The sequence below is a fragment of the Salvia miltiorrhiza genome, chromosome 1 (genome assembly GCF_028751815.1).
Source record: "Salvia miltiorrhiza cultivar Shanhuang (shh) chromosome 1, IMPLAD_Smil_shh, whole genome shotgun sequence".
NCBI classification, from domain to species: domain Eukaryota; kingdom Viridiplantae; phylum Streptophyta; class Magnoliopsida; order Lamiales; family Lamiaceae; genus Salvia; species Salvia miltiorrhiza.
The window spans coordinates 57,279,774-57,306,641 of record NC_080387.1 but is presented as its reverse complement, the minus strand read 5'-3'; the positions used below and the strand labels follow the sequence as shown (position 1 = coordinate 57,306,641).

General features: G+C 34.3%; 4 protein-coding genes and 1 non-coding gene across 7 annotated transcripts; 2 read left to right on the top strand and 3 right to left on the bottom strand.

Annotated features, from left to right (window-relative positions):
* Window positions 1–3,747: 3,747 nt before the first annotated feature.
* On the bottom strand, window positions 3,748–3,943 carry LOC131007441 (U2 spliceosomal RNA). The gene has a single exon (XR_009096141.1). It is a non-coding gene; the product is annotated as a U2 spliceosomal RNA (small nuclear RNA).
* Window positions 3,944–6,193: 2,250 nt separating this feature from the next.
* Window positions 6,194–8,028, top strand: LOC130997806 (amino acid transporter AVT1H-like). Its single transcript, XM_057923246.1, has 3 exons — window positions 6,194–6,472; window positions 6,617–7,218; window positions 7,310–8,028. Exons 1-3 carry the CDS (start codon window positions 6,292–6,294, stop codon window positions 7,847–7,849), a joined length of 1,323 nt encoding a protein of 440 aa, XP_057779229.1. The 5' UTR covers window positions 6,194–6,291; the 3' UTR covers window positions 7,850–8,028.
* On the bottom strand, window positions 8,005–11,503 carry LOC130997813 (15-cis-zeta-carotene isomerase, chloroplastic-like). The gene is made up of 4 exons (XM_057923253.1): window positions 10,928–11,503; window positions 9,862–10,008; window positions 9,541–9,750; window positions 8,005–8,594 (listed from the first exon to the last, which is right to left on the bottom strand). Exons 1-4 carry the CDS (start codon window positions 11,330–11,332, stop codon window positions 8,259–8,261), a joined length of 1,098 nt encoding a protein of 365 aa, XP_057779236.1. The 5' UTR covers window positions 11,333–11,503; the 3' UTR covers window positions 8,005–8,258.
* Window positions 11,504–17,289: 5,786 nt separating this feature from the next.
* Window positions 17,290–20,015, top strand: LOC130997803 (CRIB domain-containing protein RIC4-like). Its single transcript, XM_057923239.1, has 3 exons — window positions 17,290–17,659; window positions 18,149–18,277; window positions 19,707–20,015. Exons 1-3 carry the CDS (start codon window positions 17,539–17,541, stop codon window positions 19,910–19,912), a joined length of 456 nt encoding a protein of 151 aa, XP_057779222.1. The 5' UTR covers window positions 17,290–17,538; the 3' UTR covers window positions 19,913–20,015.
* An 872-nt stretch (window positions 20,016–20,887) lies between these two features.
* On the bottom strand, window positions 20,888–26,055 carry LOC130997784 (uncharacterized). 3 transcript variants are annotated; one of them, XM_057923212.1, is made up of 10 exons: window positions 25,751–25,904; window positions 25,305–25,560; window positions 24,244–24,632; window positions 24,064–24,151; window positions 22,791–22,876; window positions 22,068–22,146; window positions 21,867–21,926; window positions 21,409–21,530; window positions 21,236–21,307; window positions 20,888–21,162 (listed from the first exon to the last, which is right to left on the bottom strand). In XM_057923212.1, exons 3-10 carry the CDS (start codon window positions 24,609–24,611, stop codon window positions 21,060–21,062), a joined length of 978 nt encoding a protein of 325 aa, XP_057779195.1. In that variant the 5' UTR covers window positions 24,612–24,632; window positions 25,305–25,560; window positions 25,751–25,904; the 3' UTR covers window positions 20,888–21,059. The 3 variants fall into 3 exon arrangements, with proteins under 3 accessions (XP_057779195.1, XP_057779205.1, XP_057779210.1); XM_057923222.1 differs by lacking the exon at window positions 25,305–25,560 and having other exon boundaries at window positions 25,751–26,055; XM_057923227.1 differs by lacking the exon at window positions 25,305–25,560 and having other exon boundaries at window positions 21,086–21,162; window positions 21,377–21,530; window positions 25,751–25,929.
* Window positions 26,056–26,868: the final 813 nt, after the last annotated feature.

The following is a 26,868-nucleotide window of genomic DNA, read 5'->3' as shown; positions in this document are numbered from 1 at the left end:
ATATAATATAATTAATAATAATAATTAAATTTATAGATAGTAAAACAAATAATTTAAGTCAATCTCATTTTAAGAAAACTATATTAAAAAGTCAATATTTCAATTTGACATTAATTTCAAAATTGAATTGTCTTTTTGAAGTTATAATAAAACCAAAGGTTTATTTGCAACTTATAATGTTTCTTTTTATTTTTTTATTTTATTTATTTCAAATTATGAAATTCGATTAATTATAAAATATTTAATATGCATATTATATTCAAGATCACAGTAAGAACCAGTGACGAAGCCAAATTTTCAACTCAGGGGGTCCAATTTTTTTCCAATAAAATGAATAATTAAATAAAAATTAAATTAAAATAAATCATAATCATTAACACAATTATAATGTCATTTTAATTTCATAACAAGTTAAAAAATAAAATAAATATGATTGTTTTAGAAATCACAACTTTTCTCTCATATTGTTCATGTTTCGAAACATCTGCATAATAGTTTCATTATCAACATTTACAACACACGTCATTTTTGACGTAAGATAGTAGGCAATCGTTGAAAAGATTGTCTACATACGACTGCGAAGAACACTCTTGAATAGCAAATATATATTTTTAATTTAGAATACAATACTAATAAAAAAATCCAATATAACAATTAGCAAACATATTAATAACTAAGCACGATAATATTTCCTTAAAAAAAACTAAGCACAAGAATAATTAGAGTCTGTAGAGATTTAGACAACGAATAGCACAAGCAGAAGAACAATTAGCACAAAAATTTGCAAGCATAAAATGAATTTAAAATAAGGAGGAAATCTAAAATACCCACCTTTTGCAAACTACATTTCTCATATACCCACTTTTTCAAAATGATTTACCTCGTACCCATTGTATTATTTTAATATTTCTTATGCTAAATAAATATGTGCATAATGATTGGGCGTGTGATTTGCAGTGTGGATTTCCGTGTAATGAGTGGATCCGTTATTGTTTGCGCATAGTCAAAACTCTGCGCAATTAATATGCGCAGAGTTAATATTTGTGCGCATAGTTAATATATGCGCAATAAATAAAATTAAATCAAAATAAAGCCAATGCAAATAAAGAAAATATAATATATACTGAAATCAAATTAATAATGTATGCTGAAATCAATTAATATGCGCATGGTAGTAGAACTATGCGCATATTATATGCGCATAGTAGAACTATCCGCATATTAATAATGTATGCTGAAATCAAATTAATATGCGCAATTTAAATTAATAAAGTGCGCATAGTTCTACAATACAAATCAAATTAATAATGTATGCTGAAATCAATTAATATGCGCATAGTAGTAGAACTATGCGCATATTATTGGCGCATAGTTCTACGATGCGTATATTAATAATGTATGTTTAAATCAAATTAATATGCGCAATTTAAATTAATAAAGTGTGCATAGTTCTACAATGCAAATAAAATCAATTATGCGCATAGTGCTGAAATAAATTAATATGCACAAAAGTAACTTCACTTTGTCAGGCACATGTTCCGAAGTCAGATATAAGAAATGGTGAAGGAATATGCAAGTACCAAAAGAAATAGTTAAATATTGAAATGGATATGGGGTGAATTATTTGAAAAAAGTGGGTATAGTATGAATATAGGTTGAGAGAGTTGTGTAGTATTGTATATTACCACTTTAAAATATGCACTTTGCCATTTAGCATAAACTTCGACTGTAGTTTGTAGAAGTTTAGAAAAAGTCACAAATTCATATGAACATTTACATGAACTTCCCCAAAACCCCATGTATACCTACAATTTATAAATTGTAAATGCTTCGATAGTTAAGAATTGCCATAAGCGAAACAATAGAGAAGTAGAGAAAAAAATTGTAGAAGTTAGGAATTCAATTGGTATTCCCGTTAGAAATTAGGCAAAATTAATATTTTTTTATTTTTGTAATATATTTATAAAATTATTAAAAATATCCATACATTTTTTGAAAATTTCAGGGGGTCAGTGACCCCCCCCCCTCTGGCTCCGCCCATGGTAAGAACGTTAATTTGATATATTTTAGGTAATATTTGTCTTATTTATTTAAATATTAAAACTTTAAAAAAGTTCTCTCATCACCTCTTTTTTTGAATAAATCTAATTTTTATTATTTTTAAGTTTTTTTTACCTTTTCATAATATCAATTTTCCTTATTGTGATCTTTTTATATTTTTCAATATTCAACTAAAATTAAAATTTTTATTATATTTATAAATATGAATATTGAATTTATATCAATTTTATTTAAATATAAAAATGTTTATCTTGCATTGCACTGAGTGCAAATACAAGTAAACATTAAACTATCAATATAACAAAATTAATAGTCGTCATTTAATATAACAATTTTGGGCTCTTAAAATTTCAAATTGTATAATTAATAAAATTTTCATATTTAAATAGCATGAAACTAATTAAAAAAAATCATGAAAATACGAATATATGAAAAGGGAAATATAACAATAAAATATGGTTATATAAATAAATCGCACGCATAATTAAATAAATATATATAATATTTTAAATTCTAATTTTAAGATATATTGCTAAATTTTTATTTTTAAATTCATATTAAAATTAATACAAGATTTTTTATTTTTAATTGCATTAAAAAATATTATATTTTAAAAATAATTATAATTAAACAATCATGTAAATTTTTTTTTGAACAAAATGGCATCTACTTATTTTTCTATCAATAAACGAAAACAAAATGAAAAAAAATATGATGTTCAATATTATAGATGAGGTGGCTTGCTCTAAAAACCCATTGAGGCCTCAGATAATAGCGGGTATCATAAATTTATAGGTTTTTTGCCCAAGCTGAAAGCGACCAACGTTGGCTCCATACTGGGAAGTACCTTGACTAGTTGCTTTGCTTAACTAGTCAAGCTACCCAGGAGGAAAAACAGAGGGAAGCGGAAGCCCTCGTTGTTACGAGTTCGAAAGCTAGATTGAGTTCCTGGTCCGGGCTACATGAAGTAGTCCGGATTGAGCTCTTTTCAAGAGCTTAAACAAGAGAAAAGAAGCCCTATAAGGGCTTCTATCAAGCGAGCCCCTAAACGAGCGTTTAAGGGCTCGTTAGCAGCTAAGTAGCAGCTTTAGCTCCTAGCTACAAGCATCTAGCTACAAGATCGATAGTCCCTTATTTCATTCCTAACAAGGAGAATGTAACTCATCTATAACTAGCTCTTAGCGAGTGAGTGATGCACCAAAGTGTATCACGAACGCTAGATAGACTTCTTCTAACGTCCCTACCATTCCTGAGTCATCGAAGGAATGGAATAAGGGACTATCGATCTTGTAGCTAGATGCTTGTAGCTAGGAGCTAAAGCTGCTACTTAGCTGCTAACGAGCCCTTAAACGCTCGTTTAGGGGCTCGCTTGATAGAAGCCCTTATAGGGCTTCTTTTCTCTTGTTTAAGCTCTTGAAAAGAGTTCAATTAAATTAAGCGAATAAAAATGAATTTTGATACTTTAAATAATTAATACTATACATTTAACATATGACCTTAAAAGAAAAAATAAAACCCAAAGAATAAGAAGATAAAAAAATTACAATTCACAAATACATCGTCAAATTTATTAACTATAAAATTGACATCAAATTTAAAATCTTAAACATCATTTACTTAAAAAATGGTTAGAATCGATTGTGTCAGTAAATGTACTCAAAGATACCAATTTAAACTTAGAATTGGGTGGGGTGCACCAGGCCCATGCAATAGTGCAACGCAAAGGCGACGCGCGAAGACCCAGATAGCAAGCTATCTTTATGGGCCTTCCCCCTCAAGAAATAAATTTAATATCGTGTGGGCCGATGGCCCACATATCAGATATTAAACTGATAAGAACAGATACTACACTTGATCTTAGCCAAAAGGCCGAGAAAGGTATGCTTAATTATGTCTTGCTTCTGGATTTTTATGCTCATCCTTTGAGTGCGTGCTATCTTCCAGCTTTCGATGTGGGAAATTTATCCATCTTTGTTAGAAGATTTCGGATTCAATAAATTTCGAAATAATTTTTCTCAACTCTTGTTACAGATAAATCAGACTGAAATACACCCACAAAAATAGAGAATACTCTCAACTCAAGTGGACCTCATCTCCACAAATCTTATTCTTATACTTCTTCTTTCTTTCTTTCTTTCTTCTTCCTTCTTCTTTTTATCACAGTTGAAGATCTCTGATCGGCGCAATCGCTATAATATTATCGCCTTGATGTTATATATTGATTCTTATTCAGTAAAGATCTCTATCATCTTAGGTTATGCAAGACTCCATCAATATTTTATCGAGTTGTATATCATACTCTTTTTAATGAAACAATACTAATACAAGGAGAATGTTTTGTTTTTTTTTTAATTTTGAGCGCAATACATGTTATATAATATTACGGATTGTTATAAAAAAAATAGCTCGAACTTTGATCTAATGGTGACTTTTTAGTTCGAACTTATAAAAATTATCAATATAGCCTGAACTTATCTGTGTTATTCAGCTTATATCCCGAGTCAAAAATTTCACTCGAAAATATCATTATTTCACTTAAGAGTTCAAATTTTAATCTTATTTAAAATCGGGCGTTTAAGAGTTGATGTAGATTGTGGATAATACAAAATTTAATGTAAATTTTTATTATTTGTTTAAATTGTCACGCCAACTTCCAATGAGGCATGTCACCTATGAGTTGGCCAAAATTTTGATTCGGACTATAAAATAAACAATGCATATATAAAAGTTCATGCTATATTTATAATTTTTATAAATTTAGGGTAAGGAGATCACCATGTCATGAGATCAAAGTTTAAGCCTATTGTCCCCTTGGGATGGCCTAGTGGTTGGGGTGGTTGCCTGTTATCCAAGAGGTCATAGGTTCGAGTACTCTCGGCCACAATAACCACTAGGTGGGGTGTGTGTGGTTTGTATTATTTATAATGTAATTTCATCAAAAAAAAAAAAGTTTAAGCCTATTTTTAAATGAACAATGCGTATAAGGACTCGATGACATGTATATTGGCATTTTCTAGTAGGAAGAGCCTAATGGAATAATAACCAAATTTCCAACTAAGGAATCAACCAGATTGGGTATTTCTCCCATAAGGCAGGAGTGATGTTCGATTCTATAGAAATCATTTGGCATCGGATTATTTATGACGCAATTATATAACATTGGAATCTCCAACATAGTATACATGTTATATCAAATGGGAATAACTTCTACCTCAGGGCTTTATCAGCTTTATGTATGTATATACTAATTTTAGGTCTATACTTGAGGATATTATACATAAAAAATGAAACAAGTTTCTGTGAATTAAAAAAATGAACAGAAAATAAATTTAATTACCCACCTTTAACTTCGATATTAAATATATATATATATATATATATATATATATATATATATATATATATATATATATAGGGAGAGGTTGAGGAAAGAACCATAAATAAAAGAAGACCGGAGAACCATTTTCAGCCATTCGATCATCAAGAATATATATATATATCATATATGTTCCCTCTGTCAAAACGATTTAAATAAAGAAGTAAATAAAGAGGGAAGAAACAGTATCATTTCCTTAACACAGACTACTGGAACGATGGAATAAAGTTAATTTGGTTGCGAGAACCAGGTGCCTTGGAATCTCTGAAGCCAATTTGTTCAATTTGGCAACTTAACTTCATATAAGATCCTGTTTCCAATTAATGTCCAAGTAATGGAGCATAAAATTTTATCTACATTTGGTTGCTAATGAACCAAGCTGAGCTGAATAGTCTCAATATTTGAGCTCTGCTCGAGCTTTTGTTTTATTGATAAGTTCGGCTCGCCAACCAATAACTGAATCTGAGTTTGGTTCGAGCTCAATTCGTGTGATATTCAATAATGTCATATATATTCAAGTTTGAGCTTGAGTTCGTCTCGTCTGATAGTTGTATAAGGCTCGAAAAATGAATTATAAGATTATCATACGTAAACAAAATCCAACATATATATAACATAGCCTTACACACCGTAGAATATCCTCACGTCATGGAATAGATTTTACCCAAAAAGTTGGAAGATGCAATCCTCAGAAAATAAATATTGTACGTCACAAAGATTATATTTTTTTTAGAGTCGAATAATTGAATCTTGTACAACCCATATAAATACGCACACACATTACCTTCACCTTCAACCATATATACAAATATCAATTTCTTCCATTGTATTTCGCTCTATACTTGAACCAAACAATGACGGCCAGGATTTGGGAATCCCAAGAGGAAGCCGGTGAGAAAGCTGCGGCGGAGGAGCGGCCGAGCACCGTGGGCGACGAGGAAGAAGATGAGAAAAGTGCAGTTAAGACCCATGCAGATGATCGAACCACTGGCTCTTTTCTTCATGCAGTCATCAACATGGTTGGAATGCTCATTGGTAACTTCACTAGTTTCCTCATTAGAAGATAGCCTGTTTTTCTCATCAAGATCAGTTCATCCATGTTGTTGTGCCAGCTGGTTTAGGACAAAATTTTAGTATTTTTTGAGTTTGGTTGAGATTGATGAGCTAACTCCGACACAGGTTTGGGACAACTATCAACTCCCTATGCCTTGGAAAATGGAGGATGGGCATCAACATTCCTCCTAGTAGGGCTTGGAGCAGTGTGTGCCTACAGTTCTTGCCTTCTGGGGAAATGCATGCACAAGAACCCTAAATCAAGAGACTACAAAGACATAGGAAATGAGGCATTTGGTTCAAAGGGAAGAATCATAGCTACTACTTTCATCTACCTAGAGATTTTCATGGCCCTTGTCTCCTACACCATCTCACTCCACGACAACCTCGCCAACGTCTTCGCCACCTTCACTTTGAACTCGGCTCATCTATCCGCGTCTCAGCTGCTGGCGCTCATAGCCGTCCTCGTTGCCCTTCCGAGCCTGTGGCTAAGGGATCTTTCCTCAATCTCCTTCCTCTCGACCGCTGGCATCCTCCTGTCTCTCGTCATCTTCTCCACTGTGGCCTACACCGCCATCTCTGGAGCCGTTCAAGCTCACCGTTACATTCCAGTCCTGCACCTCAACAAAATTCCTGCAATTTCGGGGCTCTATATCTTCAGTTTTGCTGGTCATATAGTCTTCCCCAATCTATACAATTCCATGAAAGATCCTTCCAAATTCACCAAGGTATGTGTGTCAAACTTCCATGATGATCAAATCTGTATACATATAACATTTCTGCAAATCTTATGACATTATGGTGAATAATAATGTATAGGTATCCATTGTGAGCTTCTCAATGGTGACAGTGCTGTACACAGCATTAGGATTCATGGGAGCCAAGATGTTTGGCCCTCAAGTGAATTCACAAATCACTCTGAGCATGCCTCACAATCTCATCGTCACAAAGATCGCTCTGTGGGCGACAGTGCTCACGCCCATGACAAAATACGCGCTTGAATTCGCGCCATTTGCCATGCAGCTCGAACAAAGCCTTCCCCCCTCGATCAAATCAAGAACACGGATGATCATACGGGGGACAGTGGGCTCGATTCTACTGCTCATCATACTCGTGCTCGCCCTCTCCGTGCCATACTTCGAGCACGTTCTCAGCCTCACGGGCTCCCTAGTCAGTGTCGGAATTTGCGTAATCTTTCCATGTGCTTTCTACACCAAGATATTCTGGAGACAAATTTCGAGACCTCTGCTGCTGCTCAATCTCATTCTCATAACATTTGGTGTGATTTTGGGAGCATTCGGAACCTTTTCATCTTCAAGATCTCTCATCAGAAGTTTACAGAGAGGGCATACATCCTAATCAAGCGCACACACAAACATGGATGGATATATGTGTGTTTTTCTTGGATTTTATATAAGAGCTGTAGCTTCTCTTATGTTCAACCCTTAAATAAAGATTTAATGTAATGAGGAAATATGTATCAAGTACACAAACAAAACAAATGAATAGTTGCATTGCAAGAAATTAATTCTGTATTAGGCTAACTGTTTAGTGTTTTACTACACATTTGAATGATCTATGTTTCATTTGTTGATAAACCTCCTTATTTAATACTCGTCCGTTCGACAAATACAAACCATGCTGCAGTTATCTAAACACTTGCAAAATGCTCCAGCCGGAAACAAACAGCACTGCTTCCATTCACTAAAGGGAACAGTATCATGAAACCGAGACTTACTCTTGCGGAGGAAATATACAGCAGGCGAAGCTACCAATGAAGACGAAAACTGGCGGCCTGCATAAGTGGGTGAGCAAAGTACGCCCCCAACGTCAATCCTGTTATTGATATATATGGCAGCCGGAGGAATTCCTTGTAGTAATCTTCTGGTAGCTTCTGGCGCCCATCGAGAATAGCAGCAAATGGGATTACACTAGTTCTACTCTTAACAGCTTCAAAAGCTTCACCATATCGTATGGCCAATCTCCGGTCTCCATTCCAAACACCAAACAGATGGTGCGCAATCAAACCCACAGAAGCTGCGGCTGCAACTGAATTCCCGATCCAAATTGTGTGAGCAAGACACCAGATTACTTGCCCAACCATCTGAAGAGAGCAAGCAAAATTAGGGAACAGAAAAGGGCTATCAGACTCAATGTGAACATGAGGTTTGCATACTGTGCTTATAAATAATGCACCGATCTTTAAATGTCTACTGGAGGTGAAATCAGATGATACACAACATGAATATGTTCGTGTTCAAATTTACATGAGAATCAAGAGTGATGTTTTCATCTTCAAGAATCCGTACATACTAAGACAAGGTGTTCAAATTTACATCAGAATCAAGAGTGATGTTTTCATATTCAAGAATACGTACATACTAAGACAAGGTATAAATAAGAGAACAACAGTAGATTTGATCTTACAAATTGGTTATTAAATTTCAACTCATATCATGGTTAAACAATTTAGACACTGATAACTAAAATTGTATTCAAGTTTGAAATATTAAAAACACTTGTAAACTTAAAATTTTGTGTCAAGATACTAACTATATGCGCATTTGGAGAAGGAAAAAATGAATCAGCAGCAATTGTTCATTATCCACAAATAACACAACCTTTACCCAAATTTGCAAGTTCCACACAATTTTTAAGACGTTCCAATTACATTCCCAAATATTTCAGTGGTTAAGTAGCACATGTCGAACAAACTTCCTTAATAAATTGGGGATGTTGTTATTGCAAAAAGTTAAAAGGTGATGCTGTCATTACAATGTTTTGTTAGTCAAGTGAAATTTGCAAATTTGGATACATATTGTATTATTTGCAGCAATTAACCCTAAGACTTTTTATCATTACATAATAGATACTATTTCCCAAAGTTAATTCACAATTGCACAATTTGAATTCCCTGCCTAGTGTTTTCTCCAGAGACAGCATGCAGCATCTAAATTTTTTTTATCAGTATGTAATAATAGTGTAGCTGGAACCAATGTTCCACAGGACACGAACCCCCCAAAAAAGATCTGGTTGTGACAATTACATACCTGTGGGTGCCTAGTTATTCTCATTATTCCAGTTTCCCAGAGATGCATCTTGGGCTTGTCAACTGCTGCAACCTCTAACAAGTTGAAAGTCGAAGGATAAAGGAAAAAGAAGGAAACGAAGTTGGCGAACCAAAGAAGCTCATGTAGTCCAGGAACACCCTGAAGTTGCCATAACTGCACACCATCATATCTGTGGTTGATGAAATAAACCTGTCGCGAGATTAAGATTACCAAATAAAGCCAGCATCCATAGAAACCAAGCCAAGGATGTACAATCTATAAGCAGTAAACTATAACTATAATATATGGTTAGGAACTCACAACAGTACTAACAGCTAACGGAAGAGATACCCCCGCAAATAATACACGGAATGCTCGTTCTCCAATGAGTTTCTCACCTGTGTCCCTCAGGCTAGCTAAGCCACTGTGAACCAGTGCAAATATGAGAATAAGAACCAACATTGCAACCTACAGATAAAAACAGTGTTGACAACAATCAATATAAGCAATTACTGTTGCATTGCATCAGAGATAAGAGCACAAACTGATACTACTAGGCCATGACTTCATGTACTTGATAAGATTATCTTTCATGAGTCAGTTAGCAAGATTCAAGCTTTAGAGCTATTATCAACAGACACTACTTAATACAAAACATTCTTCCATATGTTCAACAACTCCAAAGCCAACAACATCCACCATCTTAGCGTCTGGTTTTTGAAGTCACAGTGGTGGATTCAAAATCAATGTAACTGGCCAATGAGTAAACTACGTTGCACGGAGCGAGCATGGTAAAGATGCACCACAGAGAAGGGGAGCTTTTGACTAACTTGTAATAGTGCAAAATAAATTAAACAAAATTAATCAAATACGTACACATAAACTCTAGCAACAACACATCTGGTACAATATCTTGAATCGGGTGAAACCATAAAGGTACCAATCTTTACCCGGTAATACTTAATATTTGAGTTTGTTATACAAACAGGACACGAAAGGAGTGTGTAGACAAGATAAGGACACGAACACAATAAGGCCAGAAACTAACCATTAATTTCGTGTGTGTTTGTGACTTGTCAAAAATTGCCAACCTTACTAACATTAGGGCTTTAAACCTCATATAATTGTCATTTTGATCATAGCAATGTTTCAAGAAGTTCTGTACCATCAAACAAAAAGGGCAAATGTTGCCTGAATGGAAAATCCTCAATCCAAACAGAGTATATAACCTGCAAGACCCCACTAGCCTAAATCCATACGAAAATCAACATTCCAAAATAATATATCAACATTGAAATTCACGAGCAACAAATACGCCTTTCGCCGAATCAATCCGCATCGCAAAACACACACAAAAATTAACACAAGAATCAACTCATGTTCGAACCTCGGGGCTGCCGGAAACGCTCGAAACAGCGTCGCTGAATACTTTACCGTAACCGGTGGAGTTGTCAATCCAAGCCACGTTGAGAATATAAAGCACGACGCCCAAAACCAGAGTGAAATAAACCCACGAAGAAATCTTCTGCTCGGACAAGACGAATTCGGCAGAATCCTCACCCACCAGCGGAGAAACATCACTTCTCTCGGCTTCAGTTTCCGCCACTCGCGCTAATACGAGTTTCCTGAGCTTTTGAGGTCCACCTGTAAAGTGGGATTTGAAGGGTCGGCGCAGGGAAACATTTTTTAGCTCGAAACAAGAGAATTTGGAGGTTATAGGAGGACGGAATTTGGGTTTGGGGAGATGAAGGTGTGGGGATAGAGGGTGGGAGAGCAGGATGGAGGTTGACATGTTGGTTGTGATCGAATTCGACTCCGCCCTCAAAAAATTGGGAGAAATTGAAGTGGGCGATGAGGAAATTGCATATGGAGGGAGGAGGGAATCAAAGGTTAGAGAGGAGTGAGTCGTGGTGGTTTTGGAGGTTAGTGCAATGCTGTTGCAGCATTGGCATTGCCGGGAAATCTTTTGGGAGGAAATCTAAAATACCCACTTTTTGCAAACTACATTTCCCATATACCCACTTTTTCAAAATGATTTACCCCATACCCATTGTATTATTTTAATATTTCTTACCCTGAAAAAAGCTGTGCATAATGATTGGGCGTGTGATTTGCAGTGTGGATTTCCGTGTACTGAGTAATTCTGTTAGTTATTGTTTGCGCATAGTCAAAACTCTGCGCAATTAATATGCGCAGAGTTAATATTGGTGCACATAGTTGAATTAAACTATGACCAATTTGCGCATTATTCAGTTTGCGCATCAATCTGGTCTTGCGCATTATTGCAAATCAATATTTCAATAATTAATTCTTGCGCATAGTTGGTCTTTGAATTAAACTATAAGTAAGTATGCGCATATTTTAATTCTTCCGCATAGTTGGTTTGTTTGCGCAGAGTTGTTATTTTTTGCGCATAGTTGGTTTAATTCGGTGATAATAATAATGCGCAGAGTTTGTATGCGCATATTTTTTGCGCAGAGTAGTTGTTTTAATTCTTGCGCATAGTTGGGTCAAAATCACCTACACACAACTACCAATCATAAATGGGTCAACTGACACAACTTTGGAACTACAAAAAGTAAATAGTTCTGCCCAGCTATGTACCTTCAATTATTTTTTTATTGCAATGGGTATGAAGTGAATGCATTAAGAAAAGTGGGTATAGTGTAAATTAAGATTGAGAAAGGTGGGTAGTTTTATATATTACCACAAATCTTTTTGTTTCTTTTATCTTTTCTTTTTTGGGTGGAGTATATTTTTAACTTTTTTTCTTTTTTCTTTTTTCAAGGATGTTTCACATTTATGTACTGTAATTTGGAAACCATAAACTCCCTCCCTCCCGCTTATAATTTCTCCGTTCTAAAAAAATAATCTTAGCAGAGAGTATGTGAATTTTAGTAAAAATAATTGAGTGTATAAATAAAAAATTATTAAAATTATAGTGTTAATAATAATAATAAATAAATTATATTATAAGTGGAGAAAAGAATTCATCATGCGATACATTAAGTGTAAATAAGTTATGATGATGACTTCGAACGCCTCGTATGTGTGGCGATCCATTGCATGGAGCCGGCCTTTGATTGAGAAAGGAATTATCTGGAAAGTGGGAAATGGAGGCAATATTAGTGCACTTTGATTGCACAGAGAAACACTAATGAATGGCTAAGGGGCAAGAGGGTGGCAGATCTTATGGATGAAAATGGGGGCTGGAATGAAGAGCTTATAGCAGAAAATTTACTCCACCATGAGATTGAGGTTGTGCGACGCACACCTATTTGTGAACATGGAGGGGAAGATAGAATTTGTTGGCGCTACGAGCCGAAAGGGAACTTCTCCGTGAAGTCGGCATTTCTTCTTGCGATAGGGTTCTACAACACTCACCCCCACAATAGCTCTGGAGACAAGAAGAACTGGAGCAGGCTTATTTGGAACAATATGTTGCCCCCGAACCCGAAGGTTAAAGTTTTCTTGTGGTGAGCTTTTAATAATATTATCCCGACTGAGGGTAACCTTAAGAGCCATCATGTGCCCGTGGCTGGAGGATGCAAGTCATGCTGGGACAGGTGGGGAACAACTGAACATGTAATCTTGTACTGTCCAAAGGTTCGTGATATTTGGAAGCCATCTTATTTTTGGCAGGCAGAGGGACTTTCACTTATGGAGATATCAGCGACTATTTGGCAGGAGGGTGGGTAAAGAAGATTATGAGCTGTGGTGTCTTCTCCTTTGGCAGACATGGGGCTATGTTTGCAAAGTTTTACATGAGGATGACAGGTCGAAAGAAGAACTATGTCGTGTGATTCTCGATCAATATATTGCTGCAAAACCGACATACACTTTTGAGAATTGCATGGGGTTAAAGCTTAGCAAGAAGACGTGGGAAAAACCAAGGAAAGGCTGCTTCCGGGTCGATGTGGACACACTTTTTGATAAAGAGCAAAACGTTTTCGGAGCTGGAGTCATTATACGAGATGAGCACGGGAGAATAAAAGTTGCTGCTGCGAAAAGAATGAACTCGATGTCCAGCCCGCTGCTTGGAGAGATTATGGCAGTTGTTCAAGGTTTAGTTTTGAGTTTGGATCATAACATCACTCCAATCGTGCTTTTTACCGACTCGATGTTGGCTGCCCGAGTCATGGCGAATGAGGAAGATGAGCATCTTTTTTTGCCTGCTGATATATGTGAAATTCTTAATTTTTCTAGGAAGAATTGTCTCATTTGTGTTTGTCATGTGTATCAGGAAGCAAATAGGGCGGCTCACGGCCTCGCCCAATTTGCTCGTTCATGTTAGGACTGTGCTACCTGGACTTCGAACTTCCCTAGATGGTTTAGAGATATTGTTTTGGATGATTGCTCCTAATTTATTTCAATGGGATTCCTCTTTAAAAAAAAAAAAGTTATGATGATGACAATATTATGCACATCTCTTTGAGGCCAAATTTAATGAAACAAAGAGTTAAACTTGGTGAAGGGAAACTATCAAAGAAGAAAGGTAATACACTTGTGTCAATCTTGATGGCCTCGCCGTCGTCAGCATTGACAAAGTCAGCGCCGATCAGCTTTGGTCAAAGTTAGTCTGGTCAAATTCAGCATTGTCTGGTCAACTCTCTCAAAGTCAGCATTGACTAGTCAACTCTCCCAATATCAGCATTGATTGGTCAACCTTGCCAAAACCAGCGCCGATGACATATGACAATTCAACTCAGAAATAAGACTATTGTAATGAGGCTTGGGCCCAACTGATTAAATGAATGATCCTTTTAAATTATGTTTTATTTGTAAACTATAAATAACATTTCTACTTGTAAATCAGGGGACTCTCTTTCTTTAGTAGCTCATAACTTGAAAATGTAAACTCTCTCAAATATAGTGAAATTCTCCGGCAAACCCCCCGTTGATGTAGATCTCGTGACGAACCACATAAAATCCTTGCGTTCTTTACCGTTTTATTTAGGGTGTTATTAATTCTTACTTCACCAACTGACGTCGTATGTGGGAAATCTGAGCTAAGGTGTATATTATAAACGGAGAACTTTGAAAAAATTTATAATGAGTGGAGAAAAGAATTCATCGTGTGATAAAAAAGAGTTAATAAGTAGATATATTACAATTTATGTGAATTTTATTTGATGTAGATGTCCTGCCTGCGTGCGGGTCGATTATTTGATTATATAATATACCTCTTGTAATTCTAAAAAAAATGGAAAAAAGTAGATATATTAAGTGTAAATAAGTTATGAGATATTATCCAAAATAGAAAAAGAGATAAAAAAATAAATTGGGCGTCCCAAAATGACAAAAATAAAACTATTTTTGAAGAGAAATGGAGTAATCATAGAATCTTACGTGCATTTTCAAATTTCAATATTTCAAAACCTCTCAACTCTACTTCATTTGCGATCATTCTTATTATAAAAAAAAATTAAATTATATATATATATATATATATATATATATATATATTTTCAATAGTGCATTCAATATATCACCTTAATTAGTTAATGTGCTTACATGACATTATTTGTATTCTCCATTTTTATTTATCTTAAGCTCTTATTATATAGTACATTTTTTATTTTAATTTATTTACTAAAAGAGTTATTTGCTTAGTAATTTTCATTTCATATTTTCTTTTTCAAAGCTTTGTAATGTATTAACTAATTATTTAGTGGTTGAATGTAAAATTTATCACATTAATAAGAAAATAATTAAAAATTATTTAGTGACTTTCAATTTATTTTTACTATTAAATTCGAGTTTGAAACATGGATGATGTATAGATGATTTTTAATTTATGTTAAAATTGATAAGAAAATAATTTTAAAAAAATTACTTGATGATAATTATTTTCAATCAGCAATAATTGTACCTTAAATGTTACAACTAGGCGAATTTTGTTACCTCTCATCTTATCCCGTATTTAGAATTTAATATTCTCCACTTCTCACTAACAACATCTCAAATTTATTTTTGAATTATCTCATGTACAATTATTCAACCTAGAAAAGGAAATATATTAAATTATTAAGATCATTCCTTCAATTTGCGTGCCTCATTTTCACTTTATACTCATTTTCTTTTTTTAATTGAGTTTAAAAATACTACTTTATTGTTGAAATTGACATTCCTTAATTTGCATGTGCCATCCATTTGGGCCGTTATAAATGATACGAAAAAAGTACAATTATTACAATTTTCTTAAATAAGATTCTTCAATGTAGTACAAACTTCAATCTGATATGTATTTTAATTAAATAGCAATAATTATGTTTGAATATACATGTGGAGACCCACTGTATACATTCCTTTTTAGGTTCCTCCCACTTTTCTTATAGGTGTACATATTTCTGTTAAATTAAATTTTTTCTAGAGGAAGTATCCAACATTGATGGTAATACCATGCTTTGGAATTAGGATATTGTCCCATGAAAAGATTACAAGTAACATATATCTTCACGTGTGTAGATAGAAAAAAATAATTGTGGCAATTGTGTTTTTCAGAATTTAAATTTAAAATTTCAAAAAGTTAATTTTTATGTGATTTGTTTTTATTGCGATTGAATTTAGTACATTGTTTTTCTGTGAAGAATTTACGAATAATCGTAATTTTTTTTTCTTATTACAACTCTTCACGTTGAAAGAGATCTTCATGGGCTTAGAATCTTTGGGCTCAATTATTTTGGACTCATTGTGGGCCCTAAAAGTAAACAAATGTGTTAACTTGGGCGGGCTGTTGAATATATTTGGGTTCAAAATAATTTAACATTTTAAGAGGAAAGAAAACATTTTTGACTAGAAAAAAATATGCTCTTTCGAATAAAAATATTGTTGGTTGAAATAGGATTTGAGTTTGACTCTTAACTAAATGAACATGAAAAATAATAGTTTGATGTACATGCTCAAATAATCATTAATTGCTAAAGACACGATTTATGGAATTTAAAAAGATAATTACTGTGTCTGAGCACTTTTTGAAAGTGCTTATTGAAGTACAGTCAATATTGTAGCCTATTAAACTTTTTTTTTTCTTTTTTCTTTTACTTTTTCTCATTTTTTTCAAATCACACTATGTCAATTTGCCTGCTAATAATCTGTACTGATAGATGATTCAATAACAGCTTGCTTTTTGCTTTATTATCAAAGCAATAATTAATATGCAATGATTGTTTGTACCATCAAATTTCTTAAATTCGATGAAAGGATCGACCAAAATGTAGGATGGTCCTTCATTCCAAGAGTAGATAAATCTGCCACTACAAGAAGATAATGTTTGTGAAAGTAAAAAATCTTTTTGCTAGCTAGCTATATATAGGAGACTGAACACACCTTTGATTACAACGTACACAATTAAAAATTATGGCACCTTAAAATAATTTATCTAATAATTACTATAATGTATCTGATTTGGACTCGAAATCCAATAATTATTTGTAACAAGAGTAGTTTGAATGTATTAGCAGTTGCTCTGGGCTTTCTATTTGAAGCACATCAAATTGAATGCATAAAACAAATCAACCACGTTCAATTCCAATCTTCCTTGCTTTACACTTCTTAGCGACACGAAGCCATGCAACACTATTGGACGAGAGAGAGAGAGAGACTTAGCATTGAAGAGAGGGTGGTCCCACCCCAGCATAAATATACTAAAATGAAGAGGGGAAAAACTGAATAAGGAAAGCATTAGGAGAAATGATAGAAAGTAGGTTAATGGTGGGGTCAAAAATAAATAATTCGACAAATGAAATCAGCAAACAGTAGGTTGAGTTGTACAGATTAACTCTCTAACTACTTCATCCAACCCACTTAACACCATAATAATGCAGCCTCCCAAACCTCATCCTTTAATTTCATGTGATTTAATTTCCACAAATGAAATCATTTTATCTTCTTCAGCACGCACACATATAGCAACCTATTAATCTAGCTCACTATTAGAACCGGATTTTGCTGCAGTAGAGATTTCATCCACATATAACTCTCATATTTAGGAAGTTAATGATAATGAGAGGTAGATTTGTGCTCATTCCTTTCTCCATCCGCTGTGATTCTGAGTCAAGCGTTGCTCTCGCCGTCTCCGCCGCCGCCACCACCACCTCTCCTAAACAATCCAAAACCAGTATGCTCTCTCTCTCTCTCTCTCTCAAGCTTTCTGCGGATGTAGTGGAATTACTTAATTAATATACATTTTTTTTAAGAAACTTATAAATTATAGAAATAATCAGGTTGCACTTATCGACGTGAATGTAGATATTTCTCGTTATGTAATATTTAAATATTTAATTATTGATGTTTATTGCAACTTAGTATATTTGATGAAATTAATTGCTTATTTATAAAATAAAAATCACATTGTCTCTATCACACCCAGAAACTCACGTATAATATATACGTATTAACGTATCTGTTTCTGAAGAAAACGTGATATTTTTTTTAGGGGTAGAAGTCGTGAAAGTTAATTACTACATATTTAGATGGCATTTTGTTACTGCTTATCCACTAAATTAACGTGTCATATTATCAAATTGTGTCATGAAAATTTCATTTAAGTAATTTTCTCATCAATTCATTTATTTTTTATTAAACCATTTGGTTGTTTGTTTTGCAGGAGGAATTAAGAGTGGCGAGGAGAACTTGAAAATGAATAATATTAAAAATCAGACAATTTCAAAAGCGACATTATCTGAAGGGCTACACAGATTAATCAGATGCGTCAAGAGTTTCTCTCAATTCTTCGGTAAGTTTTACCCTCTCCTAAATTCAAATTTTTCCTATTTCACATATTTTAATTTAATGTCACATTTTAATTTTAATTTTAATTTTTTTGAAGAAATATCACATTTTAATTCTTAGGGAAAATTCTTATAATTTTTTCCTCGGAAAGTTTTTATCAGAATTTAATTGAGTTATAATTAAAAAAAAATAAAAAAAATCTGTAGGTTCATAGAATTATGTAAGTAATTTAGTAGAGTATACAGACACGTAGCTAGGATTAATAGGTATAGGTGGCAATTTGAGAGTTAAATTAGTTAGGCGTCGAATATTCTTGAAATTCATCCATAAAATAAGTGAGTTTGAGCGAGTTGGTGAAAGTTTAGCAAAAACTCGTGGCCTATAATTTGTCGTTAGTAAATTATTCGTTTTTGGGAACCATGATACCAAACCCAACAAACACAACACGAACCTAATAAATGCTCCTATCCTATGCAACTACCTAAGTCTTTAGATATTTAATTAATTATATACACGCACACTCACACACATTAATCCGACTTATTAATCGGAGAGGGAGCGCCCGACGTGCTTTGTTATCTATTTGTTCATTTTGGAAGAATCAGTATTCACACATATTAAACGAAGGGTGCATCTACTCTAAAATGAGTTTTTATTATTTTTTCACTATTTGTATAAAAATAATAATTCTGGGTAGCTTGGATAATTTTCTCTTACATCTCCTTTTCATTTTCTCTCGAATGTTGAATTAATATGTAGTGGTGTGAAAATATTATTCACTAGCGTGTCACTGTTGTAACTTTTTTTCCCCTTACATTAGTACTCCCTAAAAATTGTGATCCAATAGACATGACACATATTTTAAGAAAAAGTGTGATAATTGTGTTTAAATGGAGATTGAATCTCATATTTTTTTTTGAAAAACAGTGAAATTAAATGAGAAGTTTGTGGAGTCATTTTCAAATAAAGAAAATCACAATTTTCGTAATAATATAAGTAATAAATTCACAATTTTCGGGGATAGAAATTATGTTTTACAAATTCGGCCCTAAAGTATGCATGTTTACAAATTATGTTTAATGCTTTTGATAATGATAGCTTAGTACCTAATAAATTGATTCCTTCGTTTCAAATCTTGAATGTACCCACTTTTTTCTACTGAAAAGTCGCGTTGACAGAAAATCTTCAAAAAAGCAATTAATCATATTAATTTATTCGAGTATAATTTCTACTCATATTTTATGTTGCCACCACGGGCCCCCTCCTATATTAGAAAATGTGTCATTATTGAAAGTGCGCAAAAAAAAAAAAAAAAAAAAAAACCTCGAATTGGAAAGTGATATTTACTGGAGAAACAAATACAGCCATATTTAGGCAGTTGAGAGTTTTATAAATTTATTTGTAATTGATGAGTTTAAGTTTGTGATGAGTAGTTTACAAGGAAGAAATGGGGCAGATGGAAGAGGAGATGGAAATAGGGTTTCCAACAGACGTGAAGCACGTGACGCACATAGGGTTAGATGGATCCACGAGCGTTAATAACTCAGTTCTCAAAGCTACCGAAATTCTTTCATTTCCTTCAATGTCTTTGCAGCAATTTGAACTTGCCATGGCTGCACAATCCACTCCTCCTCTTTGACCTTTTATTACCTTCTGTTGTGTTGTACCAGATCACTTCATTTTCCATGTGTTCAACGATTCTTAATTTTATGCATCTTATATATATATATTTATCTTTATCATATTCCTAGCTACTCGATGTTACATTACTCACACAAAACTTATTACTAGTATTAATGAATCAAGACCTCAAATTTTCTTGTCTACTTCTATTCAATGAACGTTGCTAATATTATAAACGTATATACTGTTTATTTGTATTAGTAAATCAAGAGATATAATTTAAAATGTATAATTATCTGTGATTCAAAATAAGGAATTTTTCTTCACATGGAAAAAGTACGTAGCGCCAAGAGAAAACAGCTATGTCGTGATAACCTGCTAGGGAACTAGAATTTTTAGACTCTCGATTGATTCGAAGCTATGTGAGTTTTCACGCTAAAAACAAAAACACAAAAATACAAAACAAACAAACAAACAAAAAGAAGAAATTGTAGTCATTAATAGTAGATTATTTGGTATCACCATATTAACGAATACAAACAAACAAAAATACATTCTTATCGTTTGTATGAGTGTGTGTGTGCGCGTTTTCTGAGGGGAATATCATTTATTTATGTTGCTTATTAGACACTCTAGTCAACAAAATGGAATAATAATATCAACAAATGCATAATCTATAAAAGTTTCCATGTCCTAGATCTCAAATGGGGATAATTAATGGTAGATTATTCCTTATCACCATATTTCAAAAAAATAAAAGCAAAAAGATCATTTTGGATCACAAAAGAGACAGCCTACTGGGGCCAGACCTAGATTAGACATGACCACAACCCTTTGTTTAAGCAAGCCCACCTTTAGGAAACAGAAAGAAATTGTTTCCTTTGCCTAAATTGGACATCCTTTTTAATAAAAGATTCTAAACAAAAAACCAAAAAAAAAAGCATGCAGACAATTCAGATACTTCCAAGCAATTTGTAAAATGTCACATAAATTTACAGTGAATTGATGATATGATTTAGGAAATATGTTTTGAGTTAGAGAAAGATAGAAAAGAGATCATCACATTCAACTCGAACAACAACAATGGTTTTAACAAGAAGATGAAAACCTCTGCTCACTATCGAAATAAAACATCAGCCTTACTTCGTAGCAGAAAAAATCATTCATATTTTGAAGGATTTATACCCAAACTCAGTGCTCGTCATCCCTTCTTCCCAGTCCCCGAGTCTCCGGCCCCCAAAAACCACCTGTTGTATGCCCAAATATCTACACAAAGAGACACAGGCTCATCAGTTTCAACTATATCACCCGATGTCGTATGAGAACAACCAAGACTTACTCTGAGCTCAATACGGTCAAGCAGTTAAGAAGCACGTCGATTGAAAAGATATCAGCCGTGCCAAGGTCCACCCTGTCAAGACACATAGAGGTCGTATGAGGATGAGACACATGGAACTGAAAACTGATAAGAAATACATACAGCTAATAAAATGGCGATCAGGAATCCCGTACCAGACCCTGCCCCAATTGTCTTGGAATTCAACGTCACTTATATCATGAAACGATGAAGGCATCACCTTGAACCCCTTGTCAGCGTCATAGAGAGGGTCATGCTCCATCGATGAGTTTGCTAACTGCATCGTTGAGGAGCAAATTTGAGATCTTAAAAGGGCATTGAGCCCAAGGAGTAATGACTAATTGCAAAATGAACGTCCAGTTTTATTTGAGAAAATTAACTAGAGGGTCAATTGCTGGAAATAACACAGATCTTTGCACAAATTTGCAATTTACAACACCACCTAATTTTTGCAATTACATCCACAATTTTTTCAAATATATATCTATGTCGTTTCATGGCAAAACAATGTCATTTTAGGGTACATGTTAAACAAATTTTGCTATTGGAAAGTGAAAAAAGATAGCTGAAATATACTGTGCAATAAAAAAATTGAGTTGAAAGAAGGACGAACCTGTAAGTTGGCTGTGTTAAACGCACCTAAACGGCCCATCACATACCATGATTGAATCACCTGTGACATATAAATTTATTAAAGGACACAGCTCATTCCCTACTAAGAATAACAAGAAAAAAATGAATAATAGGTTCGAGCTTCAAAATAGCTCAACAATAACTTGTTATAAGAGGAAGCAAAGACAGAGAATCTACGTACACTGCCAAGAAGGTCAACATCTCGATCAGAAGGGGATCCATATAACTCAAACCATATGTATGAATCAAGAGGATTAAAACTGAAATCACGACAACAAAATCTATTAGAAGCATTATATGCATTACCAATTCAAACTAGGAGAATATCGAGGCTTGAAAATAATCTTTTTTATGCACAAGCACGAGTAAGAATTGTCTTCTTATCTTTACAGATAAGACCCAAAAAAACGTTGTGCCTAGTGATTAGAAACACTTTTCAGCTATGAAAGAAATTCTACTCATTATACAGCCGAAAAAGCATATTTCAGAAAAAAGAAAGAATAATTGAAGTAATAACATGCTGAGTTGAGAGATCACACGTATATCTTATATGAAATATCACCATGGAGTACGAGCAAAGAAAACGTCACAAAATGATGAAAGGCCCAAAGAGTTCGCAGAGAACTCTCCTTAAGAATCAGCTTGGTAAGAAAAAATAAAAATGTGAAGGAACAGTTGTCCGCAGCTTTGATTATGCATTTATGCTATCATTGCCTATTCCGCAAAAAATGATACTGGATGAAGCAAGAGAAACAATCAGAAAAAGACATGGATTGCCACATTTAACCATATGAAAACTTTCAATTAAATATTCTCAAGTTTTCCGTCAATTAAATATTTCTAGTAAAATACATACACACACAGAGGGAGAGAGAGAAGCATCCAAAAGTATAAATTGCATTACTCTCTAAAGCTAACTTTGAATGCAAGGACAGAGCCGGATTTAGATTTTGTGATATTTCTCCCCCTCGTTCGAACCCTTTCTTCAACCTATCAGATATAGGGGAAAAAAAGAAGGTAAAGTTAAATCATAATAACTTTAATACATTATAATTTTGCGCGAAGCAATGATTAAAATGACAGTTATCGCGAAAACACGTAAAGAACATGATCTTGTGCATCTTGTAAGATATGCACTTCAATATTGCTCACCGGAAAACTAATGCATGTAGTGTAGGTAAGGGCTGACAATTTTGACAATTTTGGATACAATACGAAAGCACGATACAAACACGCATGAAATTAATGGGTTAATGTCAAGCCGTATCGTGTTTGTGTCCTTATCATGTCGACACGATAATTTCGTGTCGGGTTCATATTGCCTGTTATAATAATTACTATTATTTTTATGAAATAATTATTTTAATTCATATTTTATAGTTAGGGTTTGTTTGAGTTGAGACTTTCTTTTACACACTGTCAGCACCGTTAACTTCTTATTTAGTATATTTACTAACAATTCAGGTTCTTATCGGATCGTTTCGTTATAGTGCTGTGTCAACACGAATTGAATCGTGTCCATGTCGTGTTTGTGGCGTGTCTGAGTCGTGTTCGTGTCGAGCAGATTCATAATGGATCGTGTTCGTGTTTGACCTTATCGTCTCGACCGATAACGACCCGAATGCATAATTTGCCAGCCCTAGGCCAGACCCAGTAAATATGCAGCCAACTCGATAGCTCAATTCAGTGAATCCCTTTTCAATAGATTGGGAAGGGCTAAAAATTCTATTGCACCCTTAAACTAATTCGACAACTCCTATATGGAAGTTGATCCCCCTTCATGACCAGGCGTCATTCAGTAATTTACTAATTTAACAAGGAAACCTACAATTTTTCTTAAGCTACCTAATTTAATCTTTAAGTTAATAACTATTGAGTATCATATACCTAAAACAAAACATTCTTTCAGTCAGAACCAGTTGTATCATAGTTAGATGGGTCATGAGTAATAATAAGGATTATGTAACAAGTAATATCAAATGAACTATAAGAATTTTGATGGACACTGTAATTTGGCATAGATTGAAAACTTTATTCCAAATACAAGGGGCAATTAAAAGGGAGATGGAATCTTCCAGACCAACTAAGAATTAAGAGGTAAGCACAGTGTTCCTTCAACATGTATTTTGCAAAATCATTCAAAAAAATTGAAATCAATTGAACAAGCACTAACTCACTCTCTTTCTCATGAGGTCAGGGTTACCAATACTATCTCCAAGAACAGCTCTAAGCTCGGAATCATTTCTACAGGCATCTTCCAATACCCTGCACAACAATCGATGCAAGGAAAAAGGAATTTATATCTGAACCTATACATGCAAGCAGAAAAGTACGAACAGCACCAGCAAAAAAATTACTTTGCCCAAGCAGGATAATTGTGGAGACGCTCCTGATCACGTTTCCGCTTTTCCTCCCGAATTTTCAATAAACGGCGCCCTCTTGCTGTAGTCCCTGACCCTTTGGCAAACTTTCCACTACTACCCTCGCTTGTACTGGGCTCCGTGTCATCCTCCTGATTGACACTCCCTCTAACATCCTTCTTTGCCACTGCTACTGCAGGCAGCAGCATATGTTGCCACAGCTTCCTACTAGCAGGAAGAGGAAGAAATACATTATGTTGGGGTACTGCGGTAAACTGGGCCGCCGACAGTGAACATGAAGAGGAAAGAAGTTCCTTCCGTCTCGTGAAAGAGGTACATCGTGCATATGCACAAGATGTTTTCATTTTATTTCCTCTGTAGAATATCTGCAACACATCTCTTCTCATTAATTCAGAAAAATGCAAAAGTTCTTTAACTACAACATTCTTGAATTACTTTTTGGATAAGTCATTCATATTTCATGCAAGCAAAGCTAACTTGGACCCAAAAGAATTTTTTTACCAAAAATCGCAATCTATTCTCTCTAGAAGTCATCTATTCTATTACTACTATTTTAAATGATTCTATTTATTTTTTATTATTTCCATTAAGTAATTATGACAATTGTAGGGCTGTCAAACGGCATACTGAAATTTACGGTTACCTGAACCCAAAATTCACCAAAATGTAATAATCGAGGCGGGTATTCGTTTAACCGAATAAAGAATCAGTTATTTCGGTTTGGTCCTCGGTTAACGGAAATACATTTAAAAGAAAAAAACGTTTCTAACTTTTATTGTCAGTTTAAATCTTAAAAAAAAAAAAAAAACAATGATGAGCACAACAATTCAGCAAACACCTGGTGCGCAGCATGACAATTTTGATATAATGATAACAAAATTTATAAAGAGGAAACCGGAAACCCACAGCAAGAACGCATCAATTTTCAGTCCCAGCAGCTATCCCAATTATCACATTTAGGTACAAACATCAATGATCAAGCAAAATTAAACCTCACAAATGACAATAGCAAAAGATGAACCAAAAGGCACACAAACTTGAAGAAAGAGCAATCAAAAAATGAATTCGGCAGTGGCGACGGTGCGGTGCGGCGCAGCGGAGACCGAGAACTGTTGGCGGGTTGAAACTGCTGTGTTATTGGCGGGCGACGGCGAGCATCAGCTGGGGGCAGCGCGGCCGAGTGGCGAATGGGGGCGTCGGGCGTGAGGTTATGGCTCCCAATTTGAAGGTCTGTGTGTGCGGTGCGTGAATGAATTCTGGCTTGAGGCTTCTGCCGTCAATTTACTTAGATAACTAGTTTTAAATTTTAAGATTTAGTATTCGAATTAAAAATATATACAAGGCAATGAACTTGCTTACTTGACACCAATAAACTGTATAGTGAAAACACATCAAAACAAGAGCTAGCTTAATGCGATTGCAATTTCCGAGCAGAAAGAGTAAATGGATAATATAGTTCTGCATACAACAGTAAGCATCTTACCTCCAATTTTAAAATCACGGCGGAGTATGCCGCGGCGAGGGCGGGGCCGGGGGCAGTGGCGGGTGGCGGTTAGCTGGGGTTTAAGGAAGAAGTGAGCTGATGACTGTAGTCGATAAAGAAGAATATGATAAAGGGCAAAATTGTCAATGGGCGTGTTAAAATTGATGTGGAAAAGTTATCGTTTGATATTCTAACTCAACATTCATCATTTGGCCCAATTTATTTGCTTTTTCAAAGAAGAAAAATTGATCATAGTACATGAGAGCATTGTCTCTTCCTAGTTAATTTGGGTGAATCCAATGTTTGATAGTTCACTCCCTGTAAAATACTAATATAACTGCATCAGTATAATGTATTGGTGAAATTAAATTCGTACTTTTGAGATGAAACTTGTGATCTTTGAAGCAATCTATGTCAAGAGTCATTCTCCTATATCTACAAGCCACATGTTGAAATCCATATAATTTTATGACGATACAATGAATTTTATTGATACTTATTTAATACTTATCTTCGTTGCATCTAAATGAGTAGTCCAAATTACAAAAAAAATCCGTATATAAATATGAGGTGGTGTTGGATACAGTGGGACTGATTTCTGATCCAAATTCGCATCATGATCCAAATTGTGTAAATGACATTATTCGGTTATATACAAATGACACTGTGTGTAACTGACAATATTATGTTATACAAATAACACTGCGTATAAATGACACGATATATAATTGACACTATTAATAAATATAAATGACACTTCCTGTAATTGATATTATAAGATTGTAAATGACATTATAAGATTGAAAATGACACTATAACATTTTAAAATGTTACAATGTCATTTATATAACCAAAATAGTGTTAATTATAGTGTCATTTGTATAATCGAATAGTGTTATTTACATAATTTGGGTCAGGATACGGGTCATGGTCTGAATGCGGTCAACCCAATTACACAGTACACCCGATTGTATCCAAATTTTTGTGTATAAATTTTGACATTATTCACCTTTCTTGATAGATCAACAATCCCATTCACTTCACAAATAAAAAAAGAACTTGATCCAAGGTAGAGCTTTTTTTTTTTTTTTTTTTTTGATAAGGGAAGAAAAATTTTA

Bases quoted from the DNA above. Each gene is read 5' to 3' on its own strand.
- LOC130997806 (XM_057923246.1), top strand. From the start codon at position 6,292: ATGACGGCCAGGATTTGGGAATCCCAAGAGGAAGCCGGTGAGAAAGCT. The intron at 6,473-6,616 runs GTAACTTCACTA...ACTCCGACACAG, and splicing joins CATGGTTGGAATGCTCATTG to GTTTGGGACAACTATCAACT. The intron at 7,219-7,309 runs GTATGTGTGTCA...AATAATGTATAG, and splicing joins ATCCTTCCAAATTCACCAAG to GTATCCATTGTGAGCTTCTC.
- LOC130997813 (XM_057923253.1), bottom strand. From the start codon at position 11,332: ATGTCAACCTCCATCCTGCTCTCCCACCCTCTATCCCCACACCTTCAT. The intron at 10,009-10,927 runs GTTCGAACATGA...TTTTATCTGTAG, and splicing joins GCGTTTCCGGCAGCCCCGAG to GTTGCAATGTTGGTTCTTAT. The intron at 8,595-9,540 runs GTATGTAATTGT...TGCTCTCTTCAG, and splicing joins GAATAACTAGGCACCCACAG to ATGGTTGGGCAAGTAATCTG.
- LOC130997803 (XM_057923239.1), top strand. From the start codon at position 17,539: ATGATAATGAGAGGTAGATTTGTGCTCATTCCTTTCTCCATCCGCTGT. The intron at 17,660-18,148 runs GTATGCTCTCTC...TTTGTTTTGCAG, and splicing joins TCCTAAACAATCCAAAACCA to GAGGAATTAAGAGTGGCGAG. The intron at 18,278-19,706 runs GTAAGTTTTACC...TGTGATGAGTAG, and splicing joins GAGTTTCTCTCAATTCTTCG to TTTACAAGGAAGAAATGGGG.
- LOC130997784 (XM_057923222.1), bottom strand. From the start codon at position 24,611: ATGAAAACATCTTGTGCATATGCACGATGTACCTCTTTCACGAGACGG. The intron at 22,877-24,063 runs GTGAGTTAGTGC...TATATCTGATAG, and splicing joins CTGACCTCATGAGAAAGAGA to GTTGAAGAAAGGGTTCGAAC. The intron at 21,927-22,067 runs GTACGTAGATTC...TATATGTCACAG, and splicing joins ATGTTGACCTTCTTGGCAGT to GTGATTCAATCATGGTATGT.